Here is a 17,840-nt window from a genome sequence, read left to right as displayed (position 1 = left end):
GGCTGGAGGAGGGGTGCAACAAGGGGCGCCCCGTAGCGTGGGGGTGTCGGGGGGGCCCCCAGCCCCGTCCGCCGCGTTTTAAATCCGCCGGAGGAATTTCTGTGGCGGCCAAGACAAACGTGACCTACTTTCTGCTGTCCCCGCGCGGAGCGGAGGAGCCCGGGGCTGGGCACCGCGCCCGCCGCCGCCCCCCGGCCCCCCCGGCTCGGGCTGAGGGCCCCCCGCGCCCCCCACACCCCCCGCCCCGGGAGGGTCACCGGGGGGTCACGGGGGGGGGGGTGTGAGCAGGGCCCCCCATCCTGCCGTGGGGCTGGATGGGCGCTGCGTGTCCGTGGGGTGTGGAATGGGGTGGGCACGAAGAGTCGGGGGTGCTGCCGCCGTCGTGTTCAGGGTCCCAGGCACGGGGCGCTGTGGGGGGGTCGGGGGTGCCCCCCCGGTGCTGCCCGTGGCCTGACCCCCCCAAACATCGTGTCTTTGCCACAGCAGAGCTCGCAGAGGAGGGATCGCCTGGACCCCCGGCGCCCCCCGCCCCGTAAGTCGCCACGTACCCCATAATCACCCCCACCCCATAAGTCACCCCCACCCCATAGATCACCCCCACCCCATAAATCATCCCCTCAGCAAGAGTCATGCCCAGCAGCATCCGAGGGGCTTCCCTGGATGGTGAGGGGCTGCCCTCTGCACCCCCTCCCCAAAGGGCTCCCTCACTCCCCAAAGGGCTCCCCGCACCCCTTGGGGAGCCCCCCAGCCCTGCTCCAAAGGTGGGGGTGGAACTCCCTGTGTGTGCTTGTGCTTTGCTTTGCACACTCACAGCTCTGGGCATGTTCTCACACAGCCTTGCACCCCTGAGTGTGCTTTTGCACACCCACCCACACCTGTGCACATTCACACAGCCTTGCACATTTCTGCACACACCTGTGCATGCTCTTGCACAACCCTGCACACGCCTGCTATGCTCCCACAGCCTCACACGCCTGTGCACACACTCACACACCTATGCACACTCTCAGAGCTGTGCACACTCTCACACACCTGTACATGCTCTTGCACACCGTGCAACACTCTCACGTGCCCTGCACACTTGTGCACGCTCTCCCACAGCACGGCACACCTGTGTGCACACTTGCACACCTGTGCACATTCCTGTACATCTCTGCGTGCCCTTCCACAACCCTGCACACTCTTTCATTCCCATAATGCTCTCCCAGCTTTGCACACCTGTGCATTTCCCCCGCTGTGCACACTCTCACCCCGCTGTGCCCTCTGGCCCAGCCCCGCTGCTGTCGCACACACCCTGCACGCCGCTCCCTCCTTGTGTTCTCTCACGTCCCTCGTGCCCTTGCCCAGCCCTGGGCGCCCTTGCACGCTCCACACCTTCTTGCACACTCACACCCACCACTCCCCAGTGCCCACAGCTCATGGGGGTACCCTATAGCTTCACACCCCTCCCTGGGGGTCCCCTCTGTGTCCCCCACGGCTGGTCCCTTTCCCCCATCCCGGAGCTCGGGCTGACACCGCTGTCCCGCAGGGTCCGGCCCGGGATGCTGCGCGGTGCTGAGCACTGAGGGGCACCATGGGGTGCGCGGCGTAGCCCCCCGCCGTGGCCCCCTCGCCGTGGCCCCCCCGCCGTGGCCGCCCCGCCGTGGCCCCCGCGTGGCGCCGGAGCCCCCTCGGTCGGTGCTGAGCGCTCCTTGATGGAATTGCGGTGAATGGAACAGAAGCCCAGCACCCTGGACCCGCTGTCGGAGCCAGAGGACACCCGGTGAGCCCCCCACCCCAGCACGGGGACACGTGTGTCCCTGCACATCCCTGCAGGGCCTGCACCTGGCTGTGCCCTCTGTGTTCAAATATGTGCGTCCCCAAGTGTCCCCGTACCTGCCACACCCCTGCACCCACTGTGTCCCTTGTATCCCTGTGCCTGCTGTGTCCCTTGTGTCCCCGCGCTCAGTGTGTCCCCCTGCATCCCTGCATGGTCATGTATGTGTCTGTGCCCTGGGTATCCCTGTGTCCCCATGTGTCCCTGTGTCAGTGCCCCATGTGTCCTTGTGTCCTAGGTGTCCTGGGTGTCCCTGTGCCCACTGTGTCCCCATCCCCAGGCATGTTCTGAACCTGCGTGTCCCCATGTCCTGTGCATCCCTGCGCATCCCCCTGTACCCCGCATGTCCCCAAGTGTCCCTGTGTGCCCTTACGTTCTGGGTATGGCCACATGTGCCCCTGGGTGTCCCCCTGCACGGCACATGTCACCAGGTGTGTCCTTGCCCAGGTGTCCCTGTGTCCCCACGCTCACTCGTGTCCCCCCATGGTGTTCGCCCCACCCGAGCCTCTCCCAGCCGCCCCCTCCCCGTGGGGGCCCCTCGCCCCCCCCCCAAAGGGGCTATTTCGGGCCCCCGGTGGGGTGTGGCGATCCGGGGTCACCTTGGGCTGGAGCCCTCCTGGGGGGGTGGGGGGTCCTTGGGGCGCTCCCCCGCCCGCCCCCCCCCGCAGGTGCCGATCCTCGGCCCCCCCCCCCCCCCCCCGCGGGGACGGGCGCGCGCGGACCCCCGCCGCCCGCCATTGGCTGAGCCCCCGATGACGTCACTTCCCCGCTCAGCCAAAAGGACATTTTGTCTTTGACTGTGAATGAGCCCCTCCCCCACCCGCCCCTCCCCCAACCTTCCCCCGCCCCTCCCCCACCCCCCACCCTTTCCCTTCCCCTCCCCCACCCCCCACCCTTTCCCTTCCCCTCCCTCCCCCCCCAGCCCTGTCCCAGCCCCCCCGGGGCGGTGCCGTGTCCCGGAGGGGGGTCCCGGGGGGTGTTCAGGGTGGGGGGTCCCCAGGGCCCTCTCCTGCCCCCCCATCCCGCACCCCAGGGCCGCACCCCACCTGTGACATCGCCGCGTTGGGACCTCCGGGCGGGGGCTGCCCAGCAGAGAAGGGGGTCCGGGGGGAATTTTGGGGGGCTGTTGGAAATTTGGGGGGGCAGCGGAAATCCGTGGGCCCCCTCCCAGCCTGTCCCCCCCCCCGCTCCCGCAGGTGGCTGGATGGGAAGCGCAAAAGAAAGAGCAGCCAATGTTTGGTGAAGAGCAGCATGTCAGGTACGGGACCCGCGGTACCCCGACACCCCGCCGGGCACCCCCGGGTCACCTCATGTTCTCGCCGGGTTCTGCAGCCATCCCCTGTCCTGGGGGCCACCCTGGGGGCCCCGAGTCCTTCCCGGGATCCCTGGGACACCCCATGTGTCACTTGGGCCCCCCAAATTCTTTGGACACCCCTTGTCCCCCATGGGCACCCCAGGATTTCTGTGTCCGTGCACCCCAGTGTCCCACGGACACCCCAGTTCTCAGCTGGGTTTCCCGGAGTCCCACAGACACCCCGTGTCCCCTGTGGGCACCCCAGGAACTCCATGTTCCCAGGGTCCCACGGTCACCCATGTCCCCGGTGGAGAGCCCGAGGTCCCCATGTCACCCAGACACCCCAGATTCCCGCAGGGTCTCCCGGGGTCCAGTTCCCCTCGTCCCCGTCGGCGCCCCGTGGCTCGGGGCGGTGCTATCGGGACGGCAGCGCCCTGGGGTGGGCGATAAGGGGGGCCCCGCGGGCGCTGCCCCCCGCCCTGCCCCATTCCCCGGCGGGGAGCGGCCGGCGCCGGCGGGACCTGCCGGGGGGGCCTTGAGGAACCCGGGCGTCCAGCTCCCGCCCCTCCCCTGCCCCCGCCCTGCTCCGGGAGGGAGGGAACACCCGGGGACCCCCACGTCCAGCACCTGCAGAGCGACAGAGTGGGCTCGAGGGGTCCCCACGCCTGGGTTTGTGGGTTCCCGGGTGGGTGTGGAGGTCTCGGGGTGCTGGGGACACCCCCCCGAATAATGGGTGCTCTCTACAGGGGGGACCCAGGCATCCAGCCCCCTCCCCATCTCTGCCACCCCTCGGGGATTCCCACTTCCAGCCCCCCAAAACACAATGGTGGGGTCTTGGGGGGGGACACGAGGGGCCCAGGGTGCTGGGGACCACCCAGGGCATCATGGATGATCCGTGCCTCAGTTTCCCTCAGCAGCTGCTGGTGGGGAGGCTGGGGGACTGTGGCGGGGGGCTGGTCCCCGGGCTGCCAGGCAGGGGGACCCCGGACAACGGCGGGGACAGTGGGTCTTTGTGTGCCAGGGGGACAGGGACCCCCCCGCTGCCGGTGCCCGGCCGGATAATGGGATAATGGGGGCTTTATTGGTGCGGGGGGCTCGGGCACCCCCCACACACCCCCAGCGTTAACCCTTCCTGTGCCGGGGCAGGGGCAGTGGTGGGGCAGACAGTGGTGGGTGCAGACAGAGGGGAAACTGAGGCACAGAGAGGGGAGGGCGTACTGGGCATCCCTGGAATGTGGTGTGGGGGGTCCCTGACGCTGCATTTGCCAAGGGTCTCTGATGTGGAGTGTGCAAGGGGGTCCCCAACTCAGGGCTCTTGGGGGGACCCTGATGTGGGGTGTTCAGAGGGGTCCCTGAGTCAGGGTTTCTGGGGGTCCCTGATGTGGGGTGTGTGGGAGGGTCACTGGGACAGGGTGCTCCAGGGGTCCCTGACTTGGGGTTCCCTGGGGTTACCCTGCCATGGAGCACTCTGGGGGCCACTGACCTGGGATGCCCTTGGGGGTCCCTGACATGAGAATTTCTGTCATGGGGTGCTCTGGAGGTCTCTGTCATGGGAATCCCAATGGAGCACCCCACAAGTCCCTGGTGTGGGGGGTGTCCCTGACTCGGGGGTCCCCGCAGGGTACATCCCTAGTTACCTGGACAAAGATGAACAGTGCGTGGTGTGCGGGGACAAGGCCACCGGCTACCACTACCGCTGCATCACCTGCGAGGGCTGCAAGGTGAGTTGGGCCAGGGGGCCTTGGGGGGCTCGGGAGAGCTCAGCAGGGCTCACTCTGTCACCCCCTGTGCCCTCCCCAGGGATTTTTCCGTCGGACCATCCAGAAGAACCTGCACCCCACCTACTCCTGCAAATACGATGGGTGCTGTGTCATCGACAAGATCACCCGCAACCAGTGCCAGCTCTGCCGCTTCAAGAAGTGCATCTCCGTGGGCATGGCCATGGACTGTGAGTTGGGGGGCACAGGGGGGCTCGGCTGGTGGGGCAGATAGGGGTCCTGGCACTGTGGGGCACATTGGGGTACCCAGATCAGCTGCAGGACAAGGCTGGGATGTCAGTGGGGTGGGATGCATGAATGGGGGGTCCCAGCTGACTAGGAAGGTCTCAGATGATAGTGGGGAGTTTTTAGGAGCTGGGTTGGGGTCCTATGGGGTGAGCTGGGGTGCCCAGAGCAGCCTGGAGGAGGCTGGGGGGTCACAGTGGGGTGCTGTGCTGCAGCTGTGGGATGCACGGGTGGGGGGATCCAGGCTGATGCTGGGGCTCCTGGCAGTGGTGCTGGATGACTCCAAGCGGGTAGCCAAGAGGAAGCTGATCGAGGAGAACCGGGAGCGGCGGCGGAAGGAGGAGATGATCAAGTCCCTGCAGCATCGCCCCAACCCCAGCGCCGAGGAGTGGGAGTTGATCCATGTTGTGACAGAAGCCCATCGCAGCACCAATGCCCAGGGCAGCCACTGGAAGCAGAAACGGAAATTCCTGGTGAGGGAATGCAAGGGAGGGACTCTGTCACCATCTCAGCCCCCCCACCCTGCCCCCAAGCCCTAGCTGGGATCTGCTGAGCACTCGCACCCTCAGCACACACATGGAGGCTGTGCCAGGGTTTGGGATGTCACCGGTGTCCTTGGGCAGTCGAGGGGGGTTGGGACATGGCTCAGTGTCCTTGAGCTGGTCACCCCCAAAGGGTTCAGGGGTGAGCAGTGACCGAAGGGGACAGCTGTGCCTGCAGGTGGCCCTGGCCACAGCCCTGCCACTGGCCCTGTCACTGTCCCTGTCACGCAGCTCCCTCTCCTGGCTGCTGCACCAGCCCTGCCATGACTGCTCCGGTGACATGGGGGCCCCAGAAGGGTAGCAGGGTCACATCACGGCCCCCAGGGCATCTCAGGGAGGGGGAACAGGGTGACACCGCACCCCCAACACCACTGCCCACCATGGGGGTCCCAGAGTGGGGGGGACACTGTCACTCTGCACCCCCAAACAACACTGTCCACTGTGGGGGCCACAGGTTGGACATGGTCACACCATACCCCCAATGCCACCATGGGCCTCCCAGAGGGTGACACAGTCACACTGCACCCCCAAACCCCAGTGTCCACCATGGGGGATGCACACCACACCCCCCCTAATGCCTTGTCTGCTGTGGGGGTCCCAGGGGTGACACGGTCACACCGCACTCCCTGATGCCACCATGATGGTCCCATGGTGTGACATCACACCTCCCCAACGCCACCGTGTCCCCCCACAGCCTGAGGACATCGGCCAGTCCCCCATGGCCTCCATGCCCGACGGGGACAAAGTCGACCTGGAGGCGTTCAGTGAGTTTACAAAAATCATCACCCCGGCCATCACCCGCGTGGTCGACTTTGCCAAAAAACTGCCCATGTTTTCAGAGGTAACGTCGGGCCAGGGACTTTGGGAGGTCTGGGGTGGTCTGAGTCACACCAAACCCCCCCCAACAACTGCCCCCGTGTCCCCCCAGCTGCCTTGCGAGGACCAGATCATCCTGCTGAAGGGGTGCTGCATGGAGATCATGTCGCTGCGGGCGGCCGTGCGCTACGACCCCGAGAGCGAGACGCTGACGCTGAGCGGGGAGATGGCAGTGAAACGTGAGCAGCTCAAGAACGGCGGCCTGGGCGTCGTCTCCGATGCCATCTTCGACCTGGGCAAGTCCCTCTCTGCCTTCAACCTGGATGACACCGAGGTGGCCCTGCTCCAGGCCGTGCTGCTCATGTCCTCAGGTAATGGGTGGAAGGGGGTGGGCACCCCAGTGCCCGGGGAATCTGAGGGTGTGTTGGGTGGGCACCCCAATGCTCAGAGTTCTCGCTGTCCTGGGGAGGTGTTGGGTGGGCACCCTGATGCCACAGATGCCCAACAGCTTCAGGGGGAATTGGGTGGGCACCCCCATACCCAGAGGCTGTCCATGGGGATTGTTGTGTTGGCACCCCCTTGTTGGATGGGCACCCTGATGCTAGAGCCCCCAGCATTTGGGGTTGCACTGGGTGGGCATCCACCCTGATGCCCAGAGTCCTCACTGTCCTGGGGGGTGTTGGATGGTCACTGTGATGCCAGAGCCCCCCCAACAATCTTCAGAGTGTATTGGGTAGTAAACCATGCCCCCCTGGATTTTGGGTGGATTTGGGGTGAACACCCCAATTCTCAGAGCTTCAGGCAGCTGTGCCAGGCTGGGAGGGGTCCCAGGAGCATGAGGTGGGCACCCTAATTCCTGGTACCCTGGAGCACAGGCTGAGCCTCTTGTTCCCCTGGGGACCCCTGCCAGGCTGATGTGGGTCTATGAGGTGAGCACCCCAAAAGCCAGGGGGTGTGTGGGACACTCAGCCCTGTGGGAGGGAGAATCCCTCCAAATGCTGGACCGGGAGAGGGACTCTTCCATTGGCAGAGAATTCCAGAACAACAGAGAGATTTAAACTAAAAAAGGGAGATCGTGATGGGGTATTGGGAAGAAATTCCTCTCTGTGAGGGTGGGGATGCCCTGGCACAAGGTGCCCAGAGAAGCTGTGGTTGCCCAGTCCCTGCAAGTGTCCAAGGCCAGGCTGGATGTGGCTTGGAGCAGCCTGGGGTAGTGGAAGATGTCCCTGCCCATGGCAGGGGTGGCACTGGATGAGCTTTAACATCCCACACAAACCATTCTGTGCCTCCACAATCCCCTGATGATTCCCCGTTTCCCGCAGACCGGACAGGGCTGATCTGCGTGGAGAAGATCGAGAAGTGCCAGGAGACATATCTGCTGGCCTTTGAGCACTACATCAACTACCGCAAACACAACATTCCCCACTTCTGGCCCAAGCTGCTGATGAAGGTGACGGATCTGCGGATGATCGGCGCCTGCCACGCCAGCCGCTTCCTGCACATGAAGGTGGAGTGTCCCACCGAGCTCTTCCCCCCCCTCTTCCTCGAGGTTTTCGAGGACCAGGAGGTGTAGGGCTGACACCCCCCACCCTGTGCCCCCCCAACCCCACTCTGGCCCCCCCTCAAATCTTTCTCGTCCCCCTGTAAGGACAAGGGGATGCTGCGCCCAGGGTGGGGGTCCTGCTGTGCCCCCCAACAGCCATCCCCCCGCCCCAGGACTTGACGAATTTTGTTTGTTTGCACAGGGAAGGGCCCCGACGGTCGAGCGTTCCCTTTATTGTCCTTCTCTTCGTAGATTATTATTTTTTAAGCATTTATTTCCCTCCCTGAGAGGCTAAAATATTAAACTAACTGCACTTTGGAAGGAGGAGGAGGAGGAAGAGCAGGGAGGAGAGGAGGGGGCTCTGGGCTGCACAGGGAGAGGCTGCCCCAGCCGGGGGGCCGTGGCCATATGCACTTTTGGCCGGGCAGCAATTTGGGGGGCTGGGGTGGGGGCCAGGACCCCTCCCCATAGCAGGGCAGGGGCTGGGACCCCCATTCCCCACAGTGGGGTGAGGGCCAGGACCCCCCCATAGCAAGGTGGGGCCAGGACCCCCCTACAGCAGGGCGGGGGCACAGGGGGGGCACAGTGGTGGGAAGGGGGACCCCAGCCCATCGGGGTGCAGGGCTGGTGGACCCCCCCCAGCCCGCTGGGTGTGCCCCGGCTGGGGTGACCCCCCTGTGTCCCTCCCTTATCCCCAAATTTGGGGCCAGATTTGGGGTTTTGGGGGTTCTCTTGTCTTTTTTTTGGGCTGAGAGGAGACAATTTTGTGCCAAGCGCCGCAGATGGTGGGCGCTGCAGGACACTGGGGGGGACCTCTCCCCCCCCAAACCCCCCCAACTTTTCCGTTGTCCTTTTTTTTTTTGTTGTTTTTCCCCTCGTCCTCGTGGGTTTTGTCGTGTCCGTCAGGAGTTGCAAAGGCCCTGGAGGTGCCGGGGGGGGGGCGGTGGGTGCCCCCCCCGGGACCCCCCACTGCACTACTGCCCCAACCCCCCGGCAGCAGCACTTTGGGGGGGCTGCACCCCCCAACCACCCCCCCAGTGCTCCCGGGGGGGCCGGGCTGAGGCGGGGGCCGGCAGGGGGAGTCCCACAGGGGGCTTTTGGGGGGGGGGCAAAGCTGCGAGGGGGCACCCGGGAATGGTTTTATCACCTTTTTTACCCCCCCCCCCAAAAAAAAAAAATTTAGGTTTGTGAATTTTTTTCTTACCTCAGGCGGAGGCCGAGGGGGGGTGCGGGCCGGGGGGGGGCCGGCAAGGCAGGCCGGGCCCACCTAAGCTAATATATATATATATATATATATATAAATATATATAAAATATATAATTTTTGTAATTAAAAAAAAAAATCTTTTTACGGGTCGTTTAAAAGCAGAAAATCCCAACACCAGACACGTCCCCCCACAGGCACAGGGGGCCGGGCTGGGCTCCCCCCACACCCCAAACTCCCCACAACTATACGGGGGTCGTGCTGGGGGGCCCCGCCAGACCCCCTGCAGCTGGGTTGGGGGGGGCACAGCGGGGCTGCGGCACCCCGGGGTGCCCTGAGTGGGGGGTGCCTGCCCCCAGCCCCAACTACCAGCGCCGGTGGTGCAAAATGTCTTAAACCCCCACCCGGGTGCCCGGCTCGGGGGTCCCGGCTCGGGGGTCCCGGCAGCACCGGCCGCGGGCGGTGCAATAGGAGCCGAACACTAACGCCCGCACTGGGGGGGCACAGGGCTCGGGGGTTCGCCCCCCACCCCTGGCAGCACCGGCCCCACCTCGTGCCTTCGGGCCACGGGCGGGGCTGCGGCACCCGGGTGATGGATGCCCCCCACGCCCGCTGCTGCCGTGGCCGTGCCATTGTCGGTGCCATGGCCGTGCCGTATTGTGCCAGTGCCGTGGCCGTGCCATGTCGGTGCCACGTCGGTGCAATGCCGGTGCCACGGCCACGCGTGTCGGTGCCGTGGCCGTGCCGTGTCAGTGCCATGGCAACTCCTATTGGTGCAATGACGGCGCGGCTCCGTGGCCGTGCCGGTGCCATGGCTGTGCCGGTGCCGTGGCCGGTTCCGTGGCCGGTGCCGGTGCCGTGGCCCCGCGCTGCCCCGCGTGTTCCCGCGCACACTCCCGTGTGACACCGCGCGCTCCCGTCGCGACACGGCAGCGCCGTCGCGGGACGTGTCTTAATCAGCCCCCGTGACCCCCCGAGCGGCCGCACGGGGCCCTGGGGCAGCTTGTCCCGGGCTGGGGGGGCTCAGCCCGGCCCCCCGCACCCGCTGTCCCCCGCACGCCTCCCACCCTGTACTCCCCCCGCGCCCCCCCCCGGGCCGTCCCCGCGTCTCCGTCTCGCGTCGCCATCGCACGTCCAGCATCCAGCGTCGGTCCCGGGGGGCCACACCGGTGCCCCCCACCCCTGCGCCACCTCCCCCGGGCCACCCCCGCCCCGCGTGTCCCCCCCACGTCCCCGCGCCCCCCGCCCTCCCCAAGCACATACCTCATGGCTCCCGGAGCTGCCCCTGTCCGCGGGCGTCGAGCCCGGCCGGCACCTGGCCCAGCACAGCCCGGCCCGGCCCGGCCCGGCTCGGCGCGCCCCACGCGCGGTCCCCACTATGCAGGGTGCCGGGGGGGCCGCGGCCGGCGTCGCTGAATGTAGGGGCGCGGGCCGGGGGGGCCGCGGAGCCCCCGTGACAATCACAGTCTGTGACGTGCGATTTTAAACCCTTTTGTGTTTTGGTCAGGATTTTAAAGAAAGATATTTTTATGGTAATTGTTGCTGGTCTATTTTACTATATATTTATGTAATAAATATATGATGAAAAAAAACCAAACAACCAAACCCCCCCCCCCCCCCCCCACCCCAGACCCACCCCCTCCCCCAGCGCGGCTGGATCCGGCCTCTGTGTCCCACCCCCGGCCGCCAGAACGGGGGTGTCGGGGCCAGGGGACCCCCCGGCGCTGCCAGCGGAGCCGTGGGGGTGGTGCCCGATTTGGGGTGGGGGGGTCCCAGCATCCTGGCGCCCACCTTGGGGTGAATCCCTGCCAGTCCGACGGGCGCCACGGGGTCGGTGCTGCCCCGGGGGAGAGGGGTGAAGTCTGTGTGTCCCCCCGCTGTGGTGTATGTACAGGGGTGAGCAGGGGGGGTCCGGGGGGGTCCGGGGGGCACTACTGGGCGTCGATGCGGAAGGAGAGCAGCTTCTCGGAGTGGAGGTTGTTGAGGGTGCGCAGGTCCGGCAGCTTCAGCAGCAGTTTGGTGAAGCGCGAGGTCTCGGCCGGGCGCGTCTTGAGCACGAGGGCGCGCAGGGCCCGCAGCAGCGTCTCCTGCAGCTGCTCCACTGATGCTGTGTCCTCCATGCCTGAGCGGTCTGTGCAGGACAGGGGGTCAGGGGCAGGGGAGGACACACCCCAGCTCCACCCCCAAACCCCCCGATCCCACCCCAGCATCACCCTGATCTCAGCACTGAACCCCGTGATGTTCCCCTGCTATCACCTCAGTGCCACCCCAGTCACTTCAATCCCACCCCTGAATGTCCCGAACACCCCACTAACCTCCTGCTCTCAGCCCTAAACCCCTCAATCCTTTTCCAAACTCCTCTGATCCCAGCCCCAAACTCCTCAATCCACCCCCAAAACTCCCCAAACCCTCCTGTGCCCACCTGCCGACACAAGGACGACGGCGGTGAAGAGCCCCAGCTCCTCGTCACTGAGCTCGAGGGCGCTGAGCTTCTCGCTGAAGTCGAACATGGCCCCGAGCAGGTCTCCCATGCCCATGGCCCACAGCTCCTCCAGCCCGTACCGCGTGCGGCTCATGAACGTCACCGTCTGCTCCTTCACGTCGAACAGCGACGCAAAGCGAACCATCAGCACCTGTGGGCGAGGGGCAGGATATGGGACAGGGCACCAGGCAGAGCCATGGGCACCATGCTTCATGCCAGGGACACCAGTCTCCATGCCACAGCTCCCAAATGTGGGGCAGTGCCGTGCCGTGGGGCACCAGACAATGGCAGGGGTGTTGTGCCAAGCCGTGGGCTCCGTGATCCATGCTGTGACTACCAAATGTGGGGTACCATGCCAGGGGCACTGTGCTTCATGCCATGGCTCCCAAATGTGGGATTACAATGCCATGGGACACCAGGCACTGCCATGAGGCTTCGTGTCAGTCCGTGGTTCCCAAATATGGGGTACCATGCCATGCCAGGGCCATCATGCTCCACACCAAACCTCCCAAAAATGTGTCACTGCAGTGCCAATGGGGCACTATATAATGCCAGGAGCACTGTGCTGCATGCCACAACTCCTGTTTGTGAAGCACTGCAGTGCTGCAGGGCTCCGTGCCAGCCCACAGGGCACTGTGCCATGACAGGGACACCGTGCTCTGTGCCACAGATCCCAAATGTGGGGCACTGCAGTGCCGGGAGGCACCAGGCAATGCCATGAGCGCCGTGCCTCCCAAATGTGGGGCACTGCAACACCACGGGACTCCTGCCTTGTTCCCATGCTTTGGGGCTCCGTGCCAGTCCACAGGGCACAGGGAATGTCATGGGGCACCATGCTGTCCTTGCCGTTCCGGGATGTACCTCAAAGGTGCCAGCCTTGAGCAGGGTGACTTGGTCGTGCTGGGAGAGCGCCTGGAAGCCGGGAATGTGCTTGGCGAACTCAACGACCTCGCGGACGGCGGGGGTGAAGCTGAGGGAGAAATCCTCCCAGATCTCCTGCACGGAGCGCCCGCTGCGGCCGGGCACGTGGCTGTTCATGGGGCAGGCCTGCGGGTGACCAGGGGTCAGCGGGCACCGGGGGCTCCCCCGGGCTCTGCGGGGCTCCCCCGGCTCTGCCGCCCCAGGCGGGGGGGCACCGACAAGGGGATTAATGTGATTAGCGGCTAAAAATAGCCGGGAGGGAGCGGGAGCCCCCGGGCGCTCACCGGCAGGACGTCCTTGGGGCCGCGGGGCCAGGGGCACCCCCGCGGGGCCGGGGGCTCGGGGTAGGCGGCGGGGCACAGCCGGGGCTCGGGGGGGCCGGGGGCCCAGGCGGGGGGCGCGTCCCAGCGCAGGAGACCGCTGTCGCAGGCGGGAGGGGGTCCCAGCTTGTCGTGCGCGTAGATGAAGATCTCCTTGTGGGCCTTGGCCACCTGCGCGATGACGTCCTCGGTGGCCCCCCCCGGGCTGGGCGAGCGGGGCGGCGTCAGCTGCTGCGGGAACTGCGAGAAGCAGGCGGGGGGGGCGAGCGGCGGGGGCCCGGGGGGCGGCGCACGACCCCCGCCCGCGGCGGGACCCTCGCCGGGCCCCGGCATCGGCGGTGGGGCGCTGGCCATGCCGCCCATGGCGCTCTGCATCTCCGCCAGCATCCGCTGCTTCTCCCGCTTGGGGATGCGCCCGAAGCGCACGGCTGAGGGAGGACAGCGGTGTTAGGAGGACAACAGCGGCAGCAGGCACAGTGATCCCCTCCCCGCCCCCCAGACCTGCACCAGGAGGGGCCAGGGGCGGGAGAAGGGCTGCATCCCTCCCTCGGGCTTGGAGGGGACACACCGCCCTGAGCACGGCGGGGATCCCATCCCGAGAGGGATGCTCAGCCTTGAAAATGGGAATGCTCGGTCCTGAAAGGGACATAGAGCCCTGAAGATAGGGGGACCCACCCCGGGAGGGGATGTAGAGACCTGAGCATGGAGGGGATGCATCCAAGGAAGGGACATGCAGCCTCGATGTTGTGGGAGGGGATACACAGCCCTGGCCATGGGGGCCCATCCCAGGAGGGGACATACAACTCTGGGCACGGGGCACCCAGGCTTGGAAGGGACACGCAGCCCCACACACGGGGGGGGATCCCAGGAAGGGGAGACACATCCCTTGGGACAGACACAGCACCCAGCACAGGCAGGGGGACCCAGCTCCAGGGGGGACCTACAGCCCCGGATACATCAGGGAAGGGAGGAGCAGCCTGGGACCGGGAAATCCCATCCCCAGAGGGAATCCCCGGCTCGGGACGTCAGGACGGTCCCTCCGCGCTCACCATCACGGGACATGCCGACCAGCAGGCACTTCTTGAAGCGGCACTGCTGGCAGCGGTTGCGGTTGATGCGGACGATAGAGCAATTCTCGTTCTTGAGGCACTTCTTGTACTGGATGTTCTGCTGGATGCTGCGGCGGAAGAAGCCCTGCGGGGCGAGAAGGAGGAATCACTGGGGGTCCCCGCGGTGTGACAGGGGCTCCGTGCCCCATCCCCGGCCCCATCAGTACCTTGCAGCCCTCGCAGGCGTGCACGCCGTAGTGGAAGCCGGAGGCGACATCCCCGCAGACCTTGCAGAGCAGCACCATCCCGTTGAGCTCTGCGGGGGGAACGGGGGTCAGAGGGGTCCAGGGGTGGGGAGACCACCCACCACCACCCCCCTGCAAGCCCCACTCACTGGTGACGGTGCTGCCGGCTTTGCTCGGCGAGCTGCGGCGCCGCTCGTCCGCGGGGACCGCCTGCACCCCGGGGAAATTCACCGAGGAGCCGTAGGAGGAAGAGGAGGTGGAGGAGGAAGAGGATGAGGAGGAGGAGGAAGGGGAGCCGTCTTCATGGGGGGCCAGCGTGGCTCCGCCATAGGCGCGGGAATCCTGGAGGGAGCCGGTAGGGGACGGTGGGAAGTAGGTGGGGAAGGGCTGCGAGCCCGACTGGGAGCTGCTGTTGGAGCTGTCGCTGCAGAGGGACACGGGGCTGGTGCGGGTGGGAGAGGCGCCGCTGGAGCCCACGTAGCTGATCACCCCACCTGCAGACAGAAGGAGCCGCTCATGCACTGAGCTGTGCCGGGCTCAGCCTCCCCCGACTCACGGAGGTGGGTGGGATGCCCAGGGAAAGCACCCCGAATCCACCGGCAGTCAGGATCCATCCCCGCGGAGCCACACACGCACCGAGCTGTGCCAGGCTCAGCCTCTCCCAGCCCAGGAGGGGGAAACCCCTCGGAGGGGCATTGCAGCCCCAGGCGGGGTGGGATCCATAGAGAAGCATCCCGGATCCACGGGCATCCCGGTGGGCCACTTATGTGCTGAGTGCACAGGCTCAGCCGCCCCCAGCGCGGGCAGAGGGGGGGAAGCCCCCCAGAGGGGAATGGCAGCCCCAGGCGGGGTGGGATCTCCAGGGAAGCTCCCCGGATGCATCCCGGATCCGTGGATATCCCGCCGCGCCGCACGTGTGCCGCCCACCCTGAGTCAGGCGCCGCACCCACCGGCGGCCACGGGCCACGGCCCCACGTGGGACGGGGACAGCCGGGTTTATCCGGGTGCGTGCCGGCTGGGGACACGGGCAGGGCACCCCGGAATTGCCTGCAGGAGGAATGTGGGCTGGGAACTCTCTGGAGAGGTGAAATCAGGAGGTCACAGGAGTTACTCCTGCCGTTCCTGGCTCCGTGCCAGAGGCGCAGCCGGGCTCTCTCCCGCCCCACGGCTCCCGAGACAGCCCCACGGCGCAGCCCCCCATGATGCAGCCCCCCGGGGCATTGGGGTGCTTCCAGCGCAGCCCCCCACGGCACCGGGATGCTCCCAGCGCAGCCCCCCCAGCTGGGGGGATACATCCCCACTGCGGGACTGACGAGCCGTGTGAGGACCCCCCAAAGTGGGGAGCAGCATGGGGGGACACTCGCGTGGCCCCCACTGAAGTGACAGTCGTTGTCACCCCACTCACGGGGCAGGGACGGCAGCACCGGGACACGACTCCGGGCTGGGACACGTGGCCGGTGATGTCGGGGACACACGGGATCACCAGGGCCATGTGTCTCCCGCCGCACACGGTGCCGCTGGCACAGATGCCACGCGCCGGAGCCAGCTTGTCACCATCCCCCATCACTGAACCACCTCCAAAGGGGGTCACAGAATTGGGGACAGTGGGTCCCACCTCCAGGGCAGCTGTTCCTGGGGACCCCCCGGCTGCTAAAACACCAAAATAATGGGGGGATCCCCACACCCCAAAGCCTCGGGACACCCATTTTATGGTTTGGGGTGCGGGGATTCCCCGTAAGGGCTTGCACCAGAGCGAGGGAAACTTTCCTGACCCCAAAAGAGAGGGAACCCCCCCAAAGAGCCTCCCCGCAGCCCCCCCCAAGCTCAGGCGGCCTCACGCCGCCGCCCCACGTGCTCCAGCCGCACGTGGCCCCCCTAAACCCCGCCCCTTCACGCGTTACCACGCCCACTCTCCTCTCATTGGCCAAACTTCGCCCCGCCCCCTTTCGTTACCCCGGAGACACGGCTGCCCCCCCAATGAACGGCGGCGTCCCCAGTTCCGCGCGTGACGTCATCGATGATGTCATGTACCGACCAATGGGAGGGGGCGGGGCGGGGCTGCGGGGAAAACAAACTCCGCACGTGGCAGCGGCGGGGAGGGGGACACGTGCGGGGGGGCGGGCACGGGGGAGGGGGGGCACCGCCTCCGGTCCCCCCTCCGGCCCTCCCGGGGCGCGGGGAGCCCCGACACGCGCGGCACCGCCTCGGCCGTCCACGGGCTGCCCGGGCCCCGTGGCCCCGGTGCCCTGATAGGGACACACCGGTCCCGCTGATAGGGACACACCGGTCCCGCTGATTGGGACACACCGGTGCCACCGCGGTCCCCTCCGGTCACCCTAACCGGTCCCGCCGCCCCGGACACACCGATCCCTGAGCGCTGCTCTGCTGTCCCGGTTCCTGGAACACTCCGGTCCCGCTGCCCGGGACTCACTTCACTCCCCTCCGGTTCCGCTGCCCAGCAGACAAAACAGTCCCGGTTTTCACCCTTCCCACCCCTGAGTCCAGGACTGTTTGGCGTTCGGAAATCCTCGGTCCCGGTCTCCGGGACACCCGGGACCCGCCGCGCTCCTCTCCGGTCCCGCTGCCCGGGACACCCCGGATCGCCAATCTCTGTTTTCAACCATCCTACCCCCGCGTCCAGCACGCCCCGGTGTCCGGGACACCCCAGTCCGGTCTCCATCCCCTCTGCCCCCACCACCGATGCACCGGTGCCGGTGTTGGCATCGCCCCGGTGCGCAGGACGCCCTCCCTGCCCTCCTCCCGGGGACACCCCGGCCCCGCTGTCCGAGCCTTACCCCGCTCTGCAGGACCCCCCGGTCCCGGTAGGACGGAGCCCCGTTCCGGGACGCGCTCCCGGCGCGCATCCAGCCCAGCCGGGCGTGCGGGACCCCTCGGTCCCCGTGTCCGGACCCCTCCGACTCGCGGTCTCGCGGTCCCGGGGCGCTGCCCCCCGCTCCGCTCCGGTGCCCGCACGGTGGTCCCGGGGGCGGGGGGCTCCGGCGGGGCACTGACCTGTGCTGCCAGCCTCGGGGGCCGCCATCCTGTCCCGGCCCCGTGAGCCTCCCGGAGCGGAGCCGCGCTGAGCCGTGCCGCGCCGCCGCCCGGTGCGGGCTGTTGTGCGCCCGCCGCCCGCCCCGCCGCCCCCCGCACCGGCCGCGGCTGCGCACTGGGCCGCACGCGGCGCCGCCGCCTCCCCCATGTGATTCCCGGGGACAGCCTCGTGCCCCAGTGACACACTTTCCGCCGGCGGCCCCGGCCCCGCGCCGCCGCCGGGGAGCCCGGGCTCGGCGGGGACCCCCGCACCGGGGCCGCCCGACGGACCGCGGGGACCGGGACCGGCCCGGTCCGTGCACCGGGGACACGGGGGACCCCCGTCCCGCAGCGCAGCAAAGTCCCCGCACCGGGAACCCCCTGCAGTGCGGACACTCGGGTGCAGCACTTGTCACAGCTGTCACCCGGCTCGACACAGTCCCCCGCGCTGGGGACCCCCGGTGCCGGCACTGGCAGCGCTGTCACCTTGCACGGCGCTGTCACCTGCGCTGGGAACACCTGACCGCGGCACTGCCTGTCCCCTGCAGCGGAGATCCAGCACAGCACTGTCACTCT

The 17,840-nt window shown here is 67.2% G+C and overlaps 2 protein-coding genes across 2 annotated transcripts; one reads left to right on the top strand and one right to left on the bottom strand.

The window, feature by feature from the left end:
* The first annotated feature begins 1,646 nt into the window (after window positions 1-1,646).
* Window positions 1,647-8,085, top strand: THRA (thyroid hormone receptor alpha). Its single transcript, XM_083877651.1, has 8 exons — window positions 1,647-1,762; window positions 3,013-3,074; window positions 4,731-4,831; window positions 4,911-5,058; window positions 5,381-5,586; window positions 6,350-6,496; window positions 6,584-6,842; window positions 7,794-8,085. The coding sequence occupies exons 1-8, from the start codon at window positions 1,710-1,712 to the stop codon at window positions 8,042-8,044; spliced, it is 1,227 nt and encodes a 408-aa protein (XP_083733777.1). The 5' UTR covers window positions 1,647-1,709; the 3' UTR covers window positions 8,045-8,085.
* Window positions 8,086-11,148: 3,063 nt separating this feature from the next.
* On the bottom strand, window positions 11,149-17,586 carry NR1D1 (nuclear receptor subfamily 1 group D member 1; the record flags this gene model as incomplete). The annotated part of the gene is made up of 8 exons (XM_083877650.1): window positions 17,247-17,586; window positions 14,384-14,728; window positions 14,217-14,305; window positions 13,990-14,134; window positions 12,905-13,368; window positions 12,561-12,746; window positions 11,640-11,850; window positions 11,149-11,348 (listed from the first exon to the last, which is right to left on the bottom strand). Exons 1-8 carry the CDS (start codon window positions 17,431-17,433, stop codon window positions 11,149-11,151), a joined length of 1,827 nt encoding a protein of 608 aa, XP_083733776.1. The 5' UTR covers window positions 17,434-17,586.
* Between the last annotated feature and the right edge of the window lie 254 nt (window positions 17,587-17,840).

Source organism: Zosterops lateralis (assembly GCF_965231275.1).
Source record: "Zosterops lateralis genome assembly, chromosome: 24".
Classification (NCBI taxonomy): Eukaryota; Metazoa; Chordata; class Aves; order Passeriformes; family Zosteropidae; genus Zosterops; species Zosterops lateralis.
This window is presented reverse-complemented; position numbering and strand designations above follow the sequence as displayed.